Genomic DNA, 19545 nt, shown 5'->3' with positions numbered 1-19545 from the left:
CTCCTGTGTCAAACCAGGTCCCTTCTCAGTACTGTATTGGCTCAGTGCTTCAGGAGTGTGTGTGCGAGTGTGTGTGTGTATGTGTGTGTGTGTGAGTGGGTGTGTATGTACCAATAAACAACCTGGTTTTAAGACAATGTACAAATGGTGTCTCTTTCTTTCTTTTTTAATTAATTAAGTAAGTAAGCACACTGTAGCTGTCTTCAGACACACCAGAAGAGGGCATCAGATCCCATTACAGATAGTTGAGAGCCACCATGTGGTTTCTGGGAATTGAACTCAGGACCTCTGGAAGAGCAGTTAGTGCTCTTAACTGCTGAGCCATCTCTCCAGCACCCCGTTTCTTTCTCTTTCTTTCTTTCTTTCTTCCTTCCTTCCTTCCTTCCTTTTTTTGAACACTAAGTTTATTTGATGTGTCCAGCTTTGCTTCATGAGCCTTGGCACTGCTATACTCTGGGGAGGAAGTATTGGTTTTGAAAGATGTAGGTAATACCCTTTGTTTATTTCACACTCACAGGCTTCATGGGAAAGTTAGTGTTTGGGTGGCTTGTACCGAGGGCTCATCAAATGAGGCGAGAGGGTGAGAAACCTGCTGTCAGGCTTGCTCGGTTTTCTCTCATCTGTCCAGGCTTACTCTACTTGGACCCTTTCACACTGAGCCTGGAGTTACTGCTGCCCAGCTTTATGTCTATCTCAGCATTTCAGTAGCTGTCTTAGAAGATAATGTGACCAAATCAACTTATTTTTTTTTTTAAAAAATCATTGACTCGGGTGCTTGTTTACAGTTTCAGAGGGTTAGACTCCATGACTGTTATGGTGGGGAGTATGATAGTGGGACAGGCAGGCAAGCACGCAGGTAGGTATAGTGCTGGAGAGCTAGCTGAGAGTTACTTGTTGAAACAACAACCAAGAGAGTTAACTAGGATGGCATAAGCTTTTAAAACTTCAAAGCCCAACCGTGAACACCTCCTCCAATAAGGCCACACCTCCTAACCCTTCCCAAATAGTTCCACCAACCAGAGACCAAGCATTCTGATATGTGAGCTGCCGGGGGCCACTCTTATTTAAACCACCACAGTAGGTCTTCACTACTTTAGTTTAGAGTCCATTGCATGCGCGTGCACGTGTGTGTGTGTGTGTGTTGCGGGGGGGGGGGCGTTGTGACTTTAAGAAGCTACTCATGTGCCCAGAGATTTGAAGTGCCTTGGTGATGGTGAGTATCCCTAAGGGAGCTCAGAGAAGGGAGGATGAGTGAGGAAAGGATTGTAGGAGGGGGTGACTGGGAGGGAATGGGATGTAAAGTGAATAAGTAAAAAGACTCTTTTTTTTTTTTTTTTTTTTTTTTAAAAGAAGCTTGGATTCCTGGCCTTTTCTTGCTACCAGTTTACATAACTCAGAAATGTTATGTCCACCAGTGACCCTTACAGAAGACAATTCAGTGACTCTTTTCCTTGCCTTTGTGGCTTTGACCCTTCTGTTTCTTTCCAAGTCTCTCCTGGGAGGCAGCGACTGGTGCAGCAGTAGAATTAGGTAGCCAACATCCTTCAGCCCCATGAACATTCTATACATGTTGCACAGAGATGCATGCTGTCTCCCTGACTGTCTACTATGCTGGAACGAGATGTCACCCTTAAGTCAGTCTCTTTGATCTCTACATTGAATGAGTGGATTGACTGACCTCATCCTGGAGAATTGCTGATGAATATTAATAAAAGCTGATACTTGTGTCACATTAGCCTTTTACCGCTGTGAACAAACACCATGTCCTCTTTTAAGGACAACATTTAATTAGGGCTGGCTTACAGGTTCAGAGTTTCAGTCCATTATCATCAAGGCGGGAACATGGCAGCTTCCAGGAAGGCATGGTGCAGGAGGAGCTGAGAGTTCTACATCTTCATCTGAGAGCTGCTAGGAGAAGACTGGCTTCCAGGCAGCTAGGATGAGGGTTTTAAAGTCCACACCCACAGTGATACACTTCCTCCAACTAGGCCACACCTACTCAAACAAGGCCACACCTTCAAATAGTGACACTCCCTGGACCAAGCATATTCAAATCACCACAAGTTTCCTGTTCCTGATGCTATTACAAAATAATCTTACACAGGTTATTTTTAATCATCAGAAATATGTTTCTCACAGTAAATGGAGTTCGAGAAGTCCGTGGTCAAGGCACCAGCAGATCTAATCTCCAATGGGAGCCCAGTCTTTAGAAATGGTACTTTCTCAAGGTGTTCTCGAATGCTAGAAAGGGTTGAAGGGTAACAAGGGCCAGACAGGCTGCCAGCCCTCTTAAAAGGGTACTAAACTCAATACCCTAAATGCCTTTAGAAGACCCGTCTGTTAATGCCATTGATTGCATTAGGGATTAGGTATTTTAAAAGATTTTTTTAAAATTAAGTATGAGTGTGAATATGGGTGCCAGTTGAGGCCAGAAGACACATGAGTCCTTTAGAGCTGGAGGTACAGCAATTGTGGTCTGCATGATGTGGGTGCTGGGATCCGAGCTTGGGTCTTTTGCAACAAGCTCTTTTAACTGCTGGGCCATTTCTCTAGTCCTGAACATAAACTGGATATGGATTTTTGGAGAAACCCAAACATCCAAATTATAATTTGTAGTACACAGATGAATTTACATTAATCCTAACAACTCAGCAACGTGGGATCATTGCTAATTTAAGGGACAAAAATAGTTGTCAGGCTGAGGTCACACACCAGGTGAAAAGATACAGGTTTCAAGTCTAGGTCTGATCCTGACTGTGACCTATATGGTGCATTCATGACCTACTGCCAGGAGTGCTTGGCAGCTTTACTGCTTTTAAGAGAGAGCATGCTGATTTCTCTGGCTCCGTCAGTTCTCTCTCTGTCACACGTTCGTAACCACTCAGGTGGCCGTTGGTGCCTGCAAACCATCCAGGGGTTATGTTCTACTCATCTGAGTGATGAACCGTGTGGACACGTGCTGCACTCCTGTGTCCGTTCCAGAGCCATTGATGCCTTGAACACTGATGGGGTAAGAATGACAGAGTCCAAGGGCACAGGAGACAGGAGAGGAGCCACACACTAGCTCAGGCAGAGCCCCGGCAAGGCAAGGAGATGTAGCAGGTCATGTTGGTCTAGTGTCTTAGGCATATCAGGACTTCCATCCCTTCCTGGCCAAAGATGGAAGTGATGAGCTCTAGATGCTGGTTACAGGAGAGGAGGGTCCAGAAAGCCATCATTTCCCAGTGTTGACACCACTGGGCCGGGGATATAGGAAGAGCAGTCCTGTATGAAAATGGGACTTTAGGCATGTCGGGCTCCAGATAAGACCTCACATGCTTCTTTAGCATTCATAGAAAACAAGAAGAAACCAAGGAAGGGGCCTTACAGATGTTTTCCTTTGCTCTCTCTGGTAATGTTCTAAGCAGAGTGAGAGGCAAGGAGTGTGGTTTGGAGTCACTCATAGCAGAGAGAGCACAGGGAGGCGGTACAGCCAGTTGCCAACGGGCAGTGATACATCTCTACCAAGGCCGGAATGCGGGTCTTCTTTAGCCAATCTTGTTTGGAACTCTGGCTCTCTTTGGGCATATATACTCCAACGTGAGCCTAGAAACCAGAAAACTAAAGTCCATGGGACATGGCATGTTAGGGATAATAGGTGGCGTTTCATCCATGGGGCAGACACTTGAGTTTAGGGGACTCCTGTTTCCTACATTGCTCTCCCACACCAGTGGGGACAATCACTTATTACATTTGTAGCCTCTGGTGGAAAGGTTTTCAGGTCTGCCAACTGAATCTTCTGGGAATTTAGACACCTTAGAATGTTTACCAGAGGGCACAGATAAACACTAAGTATCCCATAGTTCATAATAATTAGCTAAATGCCAGGATGTCCCTATGTCACCACTAATATGTGGGCATGCCAGTGTCAAGCAATTCTTGTCTTTTTATTTTTGCAGAATTCTTAATGTCCATTATCAGGCAACATTTGATTAGCCCCGTTTGATTTATTGTAGTTACTTCCACGGATGAAGGAATTTAAGTTAATTTCCCTAAAGAACTACACCTCATTATTCATTTACTTGACTGTTCTCTGTAATTCTATTGTAAAGGTTGAGAGTTTGTTCATTTAAGGAAACCCTTATTCCTAATAACACTTTTATCTTGTGAGAATATTCTGGACTTCTGTATAGCAGGGTTAGCCATTCACATCTGAGCTGTGCCCACATGTCATGCCTGAGGACTTTCAAGCCGTGGTTACACAAGGGTCAGCTGATCCCGGTGACCTTTGCTCTCCTTTTCAAGTGTGGAGCCCATGAGCTTCAGTGCATTCATGGAGTGCTCTTGCTCTTGGCCAGCACTAGACCCTTGTAGGGGGCCTAGGAGGACAAGTTGATAGACAGGTCACAACTGAAGGCAGTCAGGGAGAATCTGCTCAAGAACACTGGAGGCTCTGGGACAGAGCCCTCTTTGGTTGCACAGGTGGGTATTTTGATTGTCCTAAGGGAGCACACTAGACCAGAGATAAAGAATTGCAGGCACCTACTTGGCCCCAGGGTCAGTAGCTCAAGGCTAGACTTCAGTATTCCTCTTCAGGCTATCTGAAAGACTGTAAATCCAATGACACAAATTCAAAAAAAAAAGTCCCACAAACAAGGACGGGTGATGGCTTATTTGATGAGACCTACTTTCTCTAGTTTCTTACCCCCTCAAGCTTCTTAGACTCTGCCAAGTCTTTCTTATTCTGTCTTTTTTAGGTCTAGATCTCTCTGCATAGGTATATTTCTATGGGCAAAGTCGGGAGGGCAGGAGGGAGGGGTCTAGCTGAGCACGCACAGAATGGCCGTCAGGTCAGTTGTCCAAGGACCTGAGAGGACTGCAGAGGGCCCAGGACGCACCGTATACTGAATCCCTGTCTGCAATGGTTTGGAAATGATCTCCAGTAAACCAGACAAACAGTATGACACAGCAGCAAAATTGAAGTGAGTGCTTTCGGTCTGTTCCGGCTGTAGTTCTTTTTAGACCCCGTGTTTTAACCCTTTCACAATCTCTACCTGTGAGCTTCTCTTCCTCACCCACCTTCTCCCCCTAGGAAGCCAGTCTTTGAAATAAATGGCACCTCAAATGATGAGAACCCCGGCTTTTCCTCCGATTGTTCTTTGTCTCTGGCTCCCTCAGCAGAATCGCCTCATCTTTGAGCTGTAAACGGGGACAGGGTCTCCCTGTGCCTGGAGGGAGGGGCGGAAGGTGGGAAGAGGACATGCTGTTTGTCTTGTGAAGAAATGACAACATCTGACTCCGTTTGTTCTGTGTAGTCACTCCTACTTTGTAGAGCTTAAGGTGATGTGGATTCAGGGGAGAAACGGAGCTGAGGAAGAATAGTCCTGAAAACCCAGCTCTACACCCCTAGCCCTAGGTGTGGGCTGGGCACGGGGCACGTGAGTATGCTCAGTGGACCTATTGGGCTGTAAGTTGGAACACAGTGGACTCTGAATGACATCTGAATTAAAGTACGACGGACTGTTCTGCAGGCCTGCCTCTGTGTGCCCAGGGTATCTAAGAATCTGGCCTTTCCCCAAACTAAATCACCTGCCTCCTGCATCTAAGGATCAGCTCACAACTGCAGCTCCACTCACGAGATCCACTCCCCCCTCCCATTTGGACCTCCCAGGGGAAGGTGCAGTGTTTTGGTGTCTCCCCTCCTGATAATACCATTGCAGACGCTCTGATATAGCAACCAGTCTTTATTCATTTTTTAAAAAAGGAAATCCAAAATAAGTTAGCAAAAAATTACAAAAAAAAAAAAATTGGCAAAACCACACAATGCTTAGTTAACAAAAGGAGTCACCCCAGGAGTCCCCACCCCCTTCCCTGCCTGTCCCTGGCTCATCAGCACAGGAGACCTTGGTCAGATGGCAGCTTTACAAACAACACACAAAACAACAAACAATACACAAAACCCTGGAAGGGTCCCAATATCCACTGCAAATGCTTGGCCCCTCCCCCAGAGCCTTTGGAACCGAATAGTGCCCCTCCCCCCAACTCCAGGCAGGCCCAGCCCAGCCACTGGCATCAGGTAGAGACTAGAATAGATGTGCACACTATTGTTGTGGTTGGGACACTCATTGTCTCTCAAACTGTCTCATTTTGGGGGTGGAATTAGAGGCATATGATGACAAATAGAAAAGGAAGCTCCTGAGTTTGCCCCATTGAGGGGACATTAACAAGGGGGCTCTCTGGACTCCATCTTTCTCTCCTTGGAAGGGGATGCTGTCTGCTTTAAGGAGTCAGTGAAATTCCCTTGTTGGGCTGGGTGTTAGTCTTATGTGAACAGGGAGTGGGGTAGTCTGACTTGTGGCAGCCCAGGGCTGTTTCGTGGGCATCAGGACAGCCCCACTTCAAAGGCCCCTGCTGCAGAAGTGGTGGCGTTTGACACCAACTTGGGGGCTCACATGCACACCCAGCCAGGCAGACAATCTCAGTTGGGCATGGTTTCATCTGGGAAGGCAACAGACATATCCTCCACCGTGATGCTGTCCACAATGGACGTAAGGGAGTGCAGGTTGTGGGCATCCGTAGGGTCAGCTGCCAGCAAATGATCTGTAAGAAGAAGGTGGGAATGTTTCCTGGGCAAGGGGTATGGGACCCTTGATGATGCAGGTTTTCCAGGACAAAATAGGTAAGGAAGACTCAGGAGTGTCCCTCCCCCTTCTCCCCTCCCCCACTAGCACTTTCCATGCCGGGTGTGTGTGTGTGTGTGTGTGTGTGTGTACACTTGTGAGCTGCTTCTGAAATCCCCTAGTGTTTTGGAAGTGGCTATCCCAAGGTGAAGCCAGGATATCCTAGGGAACTGGGCCCAGTTTTACAACACTGACTCAGCAATTCCCAGGGACCTCTGGGGCAGGGGCAGGCTCCTGAGGTCAGACACCAGCTGGGAAGCTGCTGGAGGCTCTGACTACTCTGATCAAGGCTACAGGGAGGCACAGGGTCTCCAGCGCACCATTTGGGACCCTCGAGTCATCAGGTTTCTGGAAAAGCCGCTGGAAGGTGACTGGAACAGGGGGCTATGGTAAGGGAACAGCCCAGCCTAGTTAGGGACTAAGGGACTTGAGCCAAGTTACCAGGGTCAGGATTCACTTACCTCCTGGGTTGGGACCGAACTCCAGTGCATTGCCCCACTCCGGACTGCAGGAGGCGCTGTGGGAGTTGCATTCACCGGGCACCTGCATGCAAGACAAGGCCAAGGTTCAAGGTCACATCTACTACCGGCCTCAGGTATTTCTCTCTGCCTGGGTTACAGGGTCAGTTACCTACCCTAGAATGTTACCATAGACATCCTGCTTCTGGGTCTAACCTAGCTTCTAGGATGAGAATTTTGCTTTCACTTTGGGGATAAGAATGGTAAACCAGAGTTATTTTCTTATGGTGGCTCGTGAGCAGGTCTGCGGGCATTCTACTGTGTTTTGTCAGCTCAAATATGGAGGCTGTGGCCTTGGGGACAAAGCAGGTTGCTTTGGCCACTTTTTCTCATTTTTGCCTAGGCTCACTTAAGTAAGCCCTCACTGCAGGCTTGTTTCTGGGCCCCTTCTGTTCTCTTGTGCCAACCCACCCCACCCCATCTGCCTTTACATCCACTGCCTCTGTCTGGTCTAGAAACAGTTTGAGCACAGAAGGCCGCTGGACAGCCTAGCTGACAAGGAAAGGGGTCCTGGGATCCCCAGGGCCCTGCTTTGCACCTGTTCTAGCTCCAGTAGCCCGAAGCTGACCAGGCACCTCCCTCTGGCCCTATCCCTGGAACTGATGCCCCAGCCACTTACCACCGGCTGGGGCCCGCCCCCGCCTCGGTAGCGGAGATCACGGAGATCACGCTCCTCCTGGTTGAGGGAGCTGAGCAAGGCCTGTAGGCGCTCAATGTACTGGATAGCACTGCGCAGGATCTCCACCTTAGGCAGCCGCTGGTTGGGGTTGAGCAGGGTGCTCCTCTTCAGGGCCTCGAAGGCCTCATTCACTTTCTTGAGCCTGCGCTTCTCCCTCAGTGTGGCTGCCCTCCGCCGGTCCACAGACACAGACTTCCTCTTACACACCTTACAAGCCCAGGGCAGGCACTGGCCTGGACAGTGCTCGGGGGTCCCCAGTCCCTTTTCTTCCAGGGGCCCTCGGGCTTCCGGGCTCAAGCTGAGCTCGGTCCGCTCATAGCCCGGGGGCTCGAAGCCCTGAAGGTGGACAGGAAGGTAGTTTTCCCCATCATAGAAGTGGGGTTCCTGGTAGAAATAGGGGGATGTCTCATAGAGCTCCATCAGGTCGGAAAAGACTTGTTCCTTCCACTGGCCCCCAAACTCCTGCAGCCCCTCACGCCAACTGCTGGGTGCCATTTAAACCCTCCCTGCTGGCATGGACCCAGAGATAAATATAGCCAACACCACAGAAACCTGAGCCCCCCTCTAAGCTGTTGCTGCACATCAAGACGTTTACAGTGGATTACATGTGATTCCCCTTCCCTCTCCTTTTGCCCCCACCCCACCCTGCCAGCCTGCCCCTGGCCCAGGCGGCTCCTGTGCACGGGTCGGGAGGCCGTCGGCTGTAATTTGATTAGTTTTCATTTCTCCACAGCCCCTGTGGGGCAGGGAAGGTGGGGGTGGGTGCATTCCCCCCGTCTCATCTGCTCCTTTCAATTATTCCTACCCGGGCCTCCTGCCTACTCTTCTCCGTGGTCCAAGGCAGCTTGTGGACAGGGCAGGAGGGAACAAGAAAGAGGTTGCCTTGGATGGGAAGGGGCCTTCAGAATCCATCCAGCCTCCTCTTTCCTGCTCTGCAGCACCTTAAAACATACTACGCCAGTCCCGTGAAAACCCTAAAGACCTACCACCACAGCAGGACCACTACAAATTTAGAGTGTGTGTGTCCCTAGGTTCCATAGAGACAAAAGATAGAAACTCAGAAGGGCAAATGGACTCAACTTTTGGGTTTCCACAGCGTCTTTGACCAGGTCTCATGTTGTTAGGGGAGATTGAACTAAGAGAACACAGGACTTCTTAAGTAAGGGGGGAGGGTCCTTAAGTAGTAGGGGCCAGGTGAAGTCAATGTTTAGCAGGATTAGAACTCACAGACTGCCCTGGCTCCCTCCTTGGTCTCTCTTAATCATCTTTCCTGTTTTCTTCTCAATGATGTCTTCTGCCCTGTTTGGAACTAGAACCATCTCGACTCCGTTCTTTCTATAGATGGGGTGATAAGGAGAATAGTCTTTATTGTTTGTGTCTGTCCCGGGCCACCAGGCCGGCTTCTTCTATCCCTTCCTGCTTGAGTCATGACCTTTACATGCATCATACAACTCTAGAATGCCTGGTGGAGGAGGATCCATTTCCATGGAATCTTGGGCTCCATCAGCCAGTAATTACCTCGGCAGGGGCATTGGTCAGGAAGGACCGATCTAAGACCGGTGTGCAGGCCTCTGGCCACCTTTTACCCAACCTCTGATTCTTTTCTGGTGGCTGTGACATGACAGCCTATTCCACTGACCTGAAGTTTGAGCCAGAAACTTTCACCTATGGCTCAGGATTTTCCCCAGGACCCTGCAGACTAGGTGTGATCTGTCCTGCTATCCCTGTTCCCATGGAGGAAGAGACAGACACATTGTAACTACCAGTCGGGACAATAAGGGGAAGGGTGGAGTTGTAGGTGGTGGGGGCTCAGGGAGGGCTCCCTTTCTAGGGGCAGTGAGAGCTGGGTGAGGTTTGGAGGGTTGGCCTTTTCTCCCCACTTAAGCCACAGGGACGAGCCAAGAAAGTGCTGTCTTTTGAGGAGGAAACAGGGGGGGACATGCTGGACAATAAAAGAGCCTCAAGCAAATTGGGACATAGTGAGGCCTTAAGTCAGTTCTTGACTTCACTAGGGAATACAAAGTGCAACACAGTATTGTGGATTCTAACACACAGTCAGGTTCAACACACTTCCCACCTCAGGTTATACTCCAGCCCTGTGAGCCCTGAAAAGAGAGGGGTGTCACATCTGCTGTGGAAACCCCCAAACTGAATCTTTTGTCCTTGGGGGACCCAATCTGACTTACCCCTAAACAATCTTGTCTTCTTCCTCTGAAGTGGGAGCAGAAAGGACTGGTTCTTAGATGCTTTGCAGGACCTCACTGCCTCGTAGATGAGCCCAGACCCTTAGCAGTGAATGCTCCGTTGCAAAGCTGTTAATGTTGCAGCCAATGAGATGGCTGAAAGCTGGGTGGGCATGGTAGCACATACCTTTAATTCCGTACTTGAAGGAGCCAAGGCAGGAGGATTGCCAGATCCAGGCTAGTCTGGGCTAGTTGGGAGACTCTGTCTCAGACAAAATAAAAACAACAAAAACAAAACAGGGACAGTGTGGACCACTTGTAAACAAAAGGCGAAGTCACTGGAGGCTAAGCCTCCGAGGAGGGCTGGGGAGGAGGCAGGGACTGGACCAGGTCTTGAGGAATCAGCAGAATGAGGATGTGAAGAGGCAAGAAGAGGAAGGTGTGTGGGTGACCAGTGTGTGACATCTCAGGGCTCTGGTCAGGGCATAAAATAAATAAGTCTGTAAGGTTAAGGGGCCCAACTGGGTATGGAGGGACTTGAGAACCGAGGGGAGAAAAACGTATCGTTCCACTCCACCCACACCCCCATGACAGTAATCCAGAAGTGAGATGATAAGGGTCTGAACCATTGGCTCAGGGGCAGGAGGGTGAATTTGACTGAGAAAACACTCATGCTTCAAAATGGCAGCAGATACCTATGTGTATGTGTGCATGTGTGTACCTCTGTGTGTGCGTGTGTGCGCTAGCATGCTCGTGCACCCAGCATATCAAGCCACCCATGGAGTACAAGACTTATCTTCTATATCGGCTTCTCTCTCTGTGCCCTCACCTGTTCTTAGCCTCATGCTCAGGTGTCTATGTTGAGCCTGTGGACCACAGGGTCAGGAGTGGGGGAGGGAACCCCCTACCTCCCTCCCCTTTTTTGAGACAGGGTTTCTCTGTGTAGCCTAGGCTGTCTTGAACTCACTCTGTAGGCCAGGCTGGTCTCAAACTCAGAGATTCCCAAGTGCTAGGATTAAAGTTGTGGCCCACTATGCTTGGCTCACCCCCTGCTCCCGTTCTTTCAATCAGGAAACTGTGTACCAGGTGACAGGGACAGGATGTCATCCACCTGCTACCCTGTGCTCACTGTCAGTGACAGTTGTGTGCTAAGGACAAGGATAACCCAAAAGAGAAACTGATTCCCTTCCCCCTTTCTCTATTCAACCCCTACTCTTTGTTGGTCCCTGAGTGGGGACGAGGGGACAGACATAGCTCTGCTCTGCAGGAAGCACCCCGGGATGTTTGCCCCAGCTTGATGAGTGTGGGGCTGGGAGTTGTGTATCTGGGTCTCTGTGACTCCTTGTCTGTAGGTATCTTTGTGTATGTCCAGATGATGTGGACCGACGGTCATGCCGGCTCCTAATGAAGGCAAAGATGGTTCGGGGACTGAAATGGTGGAGTCTTTCAAGATCCCAGTGTAAGAGGTAGGGGTACTGGCCCTTAGACACCTTGTTCTCTCATCAACCTGAGGCATGACTAGTCCTTGGTCTTCCTCCCCTGCACACCCCAGCACCCCACAAGCTGCCCTCTGATGGACGGGAACACATTGGTGCCAGGCACAGAGCCGTCTTTGTGCTCCACCATCAGTGGCGATCCATCAGCTCTGACCTGACAGCAGGGCGTCCCATCTTAATCCCCACCCCCGCTGTGTGGGCATCTAGGGGGCCCCCTGCCCCTACAGTAGCCTCCTCAGGCGGTCATGCTTTCTCCAAAGGAAGCCCCTAGCCCTGTACAAAGGCTTCAGACCCAGGCTCTTGGCCTCCCACCCTGACCATCTCAACTTGACTCTGTCCGTTTGCATGCTGCGCTGACCTCATTTGCATGGCAGCGTCAGGTTTCAGAAATCCCCTTCACCTGCTCCCTGTTCCTTCTCCTTCAGCTGCACACCACCATGGCAGTCTGGTCTCCAACCCTTCCTAGTCCCTACTGGTGGGCTGACCTGGGTTGCCAGGTTGCTTGATTAAAATCAAGGCGTATTTCTCATTCTGGAGTCTCATGTGCTTAGGAACAGAAGAGCAAGAAGGTATAGCAAGGGGGAGCCTCTGGCTTCTCCAAGCAGCCCTCACCTTTTGTTTTCTCTGAGATTATTATTGGGACTATGTGGGGATTGGGTCTTGGAGATATATGTAATTCATAAACACAATGTGCAAAGCAACACTATTGATGAGGCAGCAGCTTTGTAGCAGGGTGAAACCAGGGCACAGCATTGTAGACCATCAAAGGTGACTAGTCCGTCTTCCTTCTACACAGGAGACAGGCTCAGAAAAGAGACTTGTTCAAAATGCTGCGGACTAAGGTTAGACCTTGAGGCTTGTTTGAAATGCTGAAAAATAAGGGTGTCTCTTATTCAAAGACTTGACTTAGACCTTGAGGCTGAACCCCTCTCCCTCAAATGAGGAGGGGTGCAGTAGGTGAGTACACAGTCTCTGGGAGAGTGCAGGGCCACCTGCCTTTGGACATCAGGAAAATTCAGGGCGACCTCAGGGGAAGCCATTATGAGCTTAGAATTGGGACAGGGAAGAAACTTTGGACCACATGGTTCCCATAAGGGTTAAGCATCAGGTAACCACTGGGAAATCCCAGCCCTGCCTGGAATCTGAAGCTCAGAGTCAGAATCATCCTTCAAGAATCTTTGGCTTTGGGGTGGGGAAAGGGACTGACCTGGAGGCAGAAGAAGTTGGGTCCCAGGAGACTTGGGGTCAGGGAGAGGTGGTTGTTGGAGACAGAGCAGAGAACTGGGGTCCAGAAGAACTGGAACAGGGCTCAGCAGAGCAGATTGCAATGAAAACCCAGGGCCTGGAGCCGTGGGACCTTTGGGAATGAGGGTGAAGACTGTGAGCATTTCCAACCCTCCATCACATTAGGCCCTGTACTTCCTGGTTGGGGCAAAAGCTGTCAGGAATTTGAAGAGATATGAGGCAGGGCACGATGCTGTCTTGTCCCTTTCTGGTTCTCAGTTTGCCCACCTGTAAACCAAGATGCTGGACCCAGTGATCTAAACAAATGACCTTTCCCCTACAGCTCAACCTGTAGGCCTGGAGGAAGAGCCAGTGGGCTTAAGAGAAATCTTGCTGGTAAGCTGTCATGTGCTGTTTGCACTGGCTGAGAGCACACTCTGGGAGTGAGGAGTCTCCCCTCTCCACCTCAGACTCCATGTTGTTTTCAAGTGTCCTTCAAGGCTCCCAGTCTTAGGGCAGGCTGGCCCCCTGGGTCTGAAACAGAGAGCAAGGAGTATAGCAAGTGACTAAGTGTATTAAAAATGTTGTGCCCTGAAGAATGGCTCAAGGTAAACCACTTCCAACCAGGCTGTGGTTGTCTACCCATGGTATAAAAAAAAATTGCCTGTAGCAGGAACAGGAAGCCAGAGACATCCAAAATGGACAGGATGTCTTGCTTTGCCAGGAAATCTCTCAGTTGGGAACTTTAGCACGCTTCTTTCTCCAGGGCCTCCCCAGCCACTTTTGCGGATGCTTGGAAGTGCCCAGTCCGATGGAATTCTCTCTCTGCTTGCTAACTTCTTTTACTCTTGTTTGTTGCATATCTGATAAACTCTTCCAAAACTGGAAATCTGGCTGCAGGGATCATTCTCTGTAGGGAACATGTACTTGTGGTAGGAAGGCAACGTTTTTTGTGGCTGCTGTTAATTAGTTGGTTTTGAGGCACTAGGCACAGAAGCCAAGGCCTTGGCATACACACTAGGCAAAGGCTCCACCACTGAGCTACACTCTCAGCTAGAGGCGTGCTCTACAGGTTGTTTGAGCAGTCTTGACTGGAAGATTGAACCACTGGGGTCAAGGGTCAGGTAGGACAGGCTTCTTTAGGAAATTTTGTCCTCAGTTTACTCTTGTTCCTATGCTCAACCTCACTAGAACCGTGGGACATGTGTTCTTCACGCTCACCTCTGGTTCAGCCTCCCTGTTTGTCCCCCTTTCTTCCTGGTCACCCTCTCCATGGCTTCGGAAGCCATAGCATGCTACCCCACCCCCATTCCACTCCCCAAACTGCTTCTATTTCTGCCTCTTTGACAAGTTGTGACATATTTGAGAGCAGCTGCTGCCTGGGTGGAGATGTCTTTGCTTTTTCCTGGCTCTGTCCTCTGCCCTATCCCTTTGCCGACAGCAACCCCCTTCCCAGAATGCATCTTCCATTATCTTCTTGGCAGCCCAGACACTAGCTTTCTCTAGATTTCTGCAGGACTACCCAGTGCTCCAGAGTTATTCAAGGGAGTCTTTGGGCACAGAGTTGAGGGTTTGGGGAATCTTTTCTGCCAACTCCAGAGCTGTGTGGTTTGCTGCAAATGTCTTTTGCACTGGGCTTTCTCCTTCTGTCGTTAAGATGGAGGTGACGAGATGACTAATCTCTACTAATTTGTCTCTGTAGAGAGTAAGGGAAGTCTTCCTACTCTTGTCTGATCTGAGGATGTCTTTCTCTGATGCTCTTTCTTCTGAGGTAATAAATGTGCTGGAATCCTGTTCAGCATCAAGATCCCTCAGTGACAGCTCTTCACTAGCCTTCCCTCAGTGACAGCTCTTCACTAGCCTTCCCTCAGTGACAGCTCTTCACTAGCCTTCCCTCAGCCACAGCTCTTCACTAGCCTTCCCTCAGCCACAGCTCTTCACTAGCCTTCCCCTCAGCGATGGCTCTTCACTAGCCTTCCCTCAGCCACAGCTCTTCACTAGCCTTCCCTCAGCGATGGCTCTTCACTAGCCTTCCCTCAGCCACAGCTCTTCACTAGCCTTCCCTCAGTGGTGGCTCTTCACTAGCCTTCCCTCAGCCACAGCTCTTCACTAGCCTTCCCTCAGTCATGGCTCTTCACTAGCCTTCCCTCAGCCATGGCTCTTCACTAGCCTTCCCTCAGTGGTGGCTCTTCACTAGCCTTCCCTCAGTGGTGGCTCTTCACTAGCCTTCCCTCAGTCATGGCTCTTCACTAGCCTTCCCTCAGCCATGGCTCTTCACTAGCCTTCCCTCAGTGGTGGCTCTTCACTAGCCTTCCCTCAGTGACAGCTCTTCACTAGCCTTCCCTCAGCCATGGCTCTTCACTAGCCTTCCCTCAGTGGTGGCTCTTCACTAGCCTTCCCTCAGCCACAGCTCTTCACTAGCCTTCCCTCAGCCACAGCTCTTCACTAGCCTTCCCTCAGCCACAGCTCTTCACTAGCCTTCCCTCAGCCACAGCTCTTCACTAGCCTTCCCTCAGCCATGGCTCTTCACTAGCCTTCCCTCAGTGACAGCTCTTCACTAGCCTTCCCTCAGTGGTGGCTCTTCACTAGCCTTCCCTCAGTCATGGCGTCCCTTCCTTCTCACAGTTCTAGAACTAGGAGTTAACATTTCCTCATCTTCCATTCACTTGCCTGCCCACTGTCTCCTACCACCCCTGGGTCACTGAGACTACTCTCCCTAGGCTGAACAGAGACCCTCCGCAGACGACCCTCAGAGACTGGGCCTATATCTCACTGGATAACACTGCAACCTCTGATGGTGTTGACAGCACCATTCTGGAAACGTGTCTCTTTCTGCCTCTAAAGCTTTCCAACTTTGGTCTTCCTCTTGTCTCTTGCTCTCTTCTTTCCTGCCTCTTCTTCCTCTTCTTGCTTTTCTTGGAGCCTTTTTTGTTTTTTAAGGAGGCTTTATTCCTGTTCTTATCTACTGTGTTTCTCAGCAACCCCGTTCTCTTCCTAAGCTGCAGTGATCATGTGAACAAGCCACCTTGTGAGCTGCTCCTAACTGTGACAGGCTGGTGACTCCCACTTCTTATCTCTTCTGCCACTGCTTCTCTGGGTCACAGATCACAGATGCATGGTTTCAGAAAATGGCTAAACTTAGCTGTCTTATAGTCTTCTAAAGTTAAATATTTCCTTTGTTCCACTATTACTGATGCCACGGTTCACCAACAATTTATCTTCATTTTAAAATCCATTTATATTCAGTAAGTTCCATCTTAGCAATTTTTTGATTCATATAGAACCAGGAATCAATTTCTTTCTTTTAAAAAAAGATTTATTTATTTAATGTATATGAGTACACTGTAGCTATCATCAGACACACCAGAAGAGGGCATTAGATCCCATTACGGATGGCTGTGAGCCACCATGTGGTTGCTGGGATTTGAACTCAGGACGTCTGGAAGAGCAGTCAGTGCTCTTAACTGAGTTATTTCTCCAGCCCCAAGAATCAATTTCTACTAACTAGCATGAGAAGTCTCACCGAAAACATGGACATTTGGCAGAGTTACATCAGGGATTTGCCTTAGTACTAAAGTAAAGGCTACTCCACATCTGCCCTCCAAAGTCTAGAAGCACAGTTGTAGCTCTGTGACAGGGCACTGATGTGCATGAGGCCCTAGGTTTGATGCCTAACACATAGACAACTCCCAAAACAAACCTTGAAGGCTCCAGTTTCATGAGGCTGCCTGCAAAACAATGCCCAGTCCTCTTTCACACATCGGTGCAAAATCTAACAATCAGATGCATGGCTTTCTTAATGGTTATTCTATCAACACTAACAGACAGCAGGAGCTAGATCTCAGTGGTTAGAACACTTTCTGTTCTAGCAGAGCACTCCAAATCCGCTCCCAGCACACACAGAGCAACTCACAACTGTCTGTCTCCAACTCCAGAGGATCTGACACCCTTTTCTGGTCTCTGTGGGAATTGCATGGGTGTGTGGTGCACATACAGACAAGCCAGCCAAACACTCACACACATGAAGCTCAACTAAACTAAAACGTGAACAACGAAGAAGGGAGATGTAATCCCCTAGAAGAATCAGTTCATTCAGATGCATCAAGAAATGGCAAGGTGGCAGAGTAGCTCTCAGGCTTTTAGAAGAGCTGTTACAAATATGCCCGATATCCTTAAGGGTTCAAAAACATGGACAATTCTCGGGACTCAGTTTGAAAGTGGGGTTCCAGTATGGCCAAGTTCCCGTGGGGGCTTCCTTTTTCTTGGTGTCTTATAAAATTACTGCCTTCATGATTTGGTGGCCTGTCCTTGGCATGTTCGTGGTTTCTCTCTCTCTCTCTCTCTCTCTCTCTCTCTCTCTCTCTCTCTCTCTCTCTCTCTCTCCTCCCTCTCTCCAGTAATTCCTCCTCCTCCTCTTTTTCTCCCTCCTCACTGTCTCTATGTAGTCCAAGATGACCTTGAAATGAAACTATGGGTTTAAGTATTTGCGTACTCAACCCTAGTGGTGATAAAGTGTTGGGAAATTATGGAGCCTTTGAAGCTGTTTGCTGTAGGCCACTGGGGAGCAGGGGGACTTGAGAATGTATTCTTGCTTTGTTTCTGTCTCCTAGCCCTTGAAGACATACAGAGTCCCAGCTTTGTGCCTTCACTGCTGTGCACCCCATGATACCCTCCCTGCCCCGCCCCCAAGCATGATGGACTGATGCCTCCTGCAATATGAGCTAAAATAAAGCCTTCCTCCATTAAGTTGCTCCTGTGGGCTATTTGACCACAGCAACACTGATACACTGATACACCAGTCACATTGTGTAACGAGAATATTGTGTAACGAGGAGGGGGGCAGTTTATCCAGAGTTTGATGGTCCTGTATCTAATATGCCTTCCATATTCATTTAAGAAAAACTGAAAGGAGACATAGACAAATACAGACATTTGCAGATCACAATACTCCTCCAGTAATTGATGGAGCAAGTAGCTGAAGCAAGTGTGGAATCAGAGGGTTTAAGTAGGTCTATGTTTTATCAATTGACATTTGTATGATATTCTAACCAACAATAATAGAATACTGTTTCCCGCCAAGTGCACATGTGACATTTCAAGATCACACACTGGGCTGGGAAAACACACACACACACACACACACACACACACACACACACACACACAGGGGAGGGGGTCTCAGTAAATTTGAAATATTCACACTGATGAACCTATGTGGTGACCACAGTCGGATGGTCTAGGAATTGTGCTAAACCATGTCTCATTCTGATTGTCCTGATGAGTCCAGGCAGTGTGACAGGTGTGGTCAATTAGGATCAGAAACTCACATTGGTATCAGGCCAAAGCTCAGAGTGGGATTCCTGAGATTCTATCGAGAGCGAGTGGGGTGGAGAGGGGACCCATGGGAGCTGTGGTGAGCTTAGGATCCCAGTGACTGGTGTGTTGTTACCCGGTCCCTAGCTGCATCTTCTCCCAGGCCTGTACTCTAGCAGCCTCTACCCCAACAAGAGAAGAAAAGTTCCTGGTAGATGTGCCTCGGGTCCTTCCCCATAGTTAACTTCCTCTTGACTTCCTTGGGTGGTCTATCCAACTTCCTCTCTCTCATCTGGGCCTTCGTTCTTGAGGGTCTCACCCACTGCCTTTGTTCCTGGCTGGCCATTGTCATTAGTTCAGCAGGCTTGCTCTTCCAGACGGGGTCTGAGGACCCTCATTCTGGAGGCTTGGGCTTCAAGGGAGACCAGAAACATCAGGTAACTCAGGTAGCCTTGAGCTTCAAAGGAGACCAGAGACACATCAGATGGGACAGTCTAAAGAACAGAAGTAGTAGTTCTTCTCAGTCTGGGAACTTTCTGGTGAGAGGGGTTGCATTTTCCCTAAAGCGTGGGTGTTCCGGATGGCAGAACATATCTTTTCAACTAGACTGGGGCTGACTTTCTCATCAGGCACTGGATTTGCCTTGCTTGGGGACCAGGCAGGAATGTAGTGGAGATGCTTAGGGAGGAACTCTGGAGGCTCTGCTCTGGGAGAGGAGCCATGGGATCCTAGACAGAGGTTTCTATCCAGGGCAGGCGGTAGAGTACGCCAAGCAGCTCAGCCCCAGCCATGAAGCAGCACCAGGGGCTGCTCCCCCAGAAAGGGCTAAGCTGGAGTGCTCTCCCATGACCCTTTTGGTCCCTCGCATCTGTCCTACTCCTCTGCAGAAGACAGGGCATGTTGAGTGGCAAGGGCACAGCAAACCCAGATGCCACAAAGTCCTGGCCCTGCCACTTGCTGGCTGAGTGACCTTTTTATTTAATATCTTGGAACCTTGTTTTCTCACAGGCCAAATGCTAACCCGAGAACCCATAGTTTCTCTGGAGTATCATGTGCTCTGAGAATGCAGGCTGAATGGAAGAGTCCATATTTTTTTCCTGTCATTGGGAGAATTTGGGAGTGGTCTAATAGCCCCTGGTAATTTCTAGTGTCTGTGGGTGGGACAGGTCACCGACATGACATTTAGTTCATTCTCAGCCTTTAATCCATCCCAGGCACACACTTAAATAAGTTCCCAAAATGGAACCCTTGGTAATGCATTCCTGAGCTCTGGTCATGAGAAAACCCCGTCCAGCGTCACCACCACCCCCATGGTGAGTGACAGGCATGTCTTTCCTTTGACTCTTCTGGAGCTGGAATGGGGAATGTGGCATAACTCACTGGGTCTGCATTTCTGATCCAGCCCTGTCCTTCACTCCCTATATAACCTTAGGAACCAGAAGCTGGTATAGTGGATGGAGCCTCATTGCTTGT

At 49.3% G+C, this 19545-nt stretch overlaps 1 protein-coding gene across 1 annotated transcript; it reads right to left on the bottom strand.

The window, feature by feature from the left end:
* Positions 1-5898: 5898 nt before the first annotated feature.
* Positions 5899-8340, bottom strand: MYOG (myogenin). The gene is made up of 3 exons (XM_080917837.1): positions 7797-8340; positions 7121-7202; positions 5899-6579 (listed from the first exon to the last, which is right to left on the bottom strand). Exons 1-3 carry the CDS (start codon positions 8274-8276, stop codon positions 6458-6460), a joined length of 684 nt encoding a protein of 227 aa, XP_080773963.1. The 5' UTR covers positions 8277-8340; the 3' UTR covers positions 5899-6457.
* Positions 8341-19545: the final 11205 nt, after the last annotated feature.

This window comes from Micromys minutus, assembly GCF_963924665.1.
Source record: "Micromys minutus genome assembly, chromosome: 6".
NCBI lineage: Eukaryota > Metazoa > Chordata > Mammalia > Rodentia > Muridae > Micromys > Micromys minutus.
Note: the sequence above shows the minus strand (reverse complement) of the source record. Positions and strands in the feature narration are given on the sequence as shown.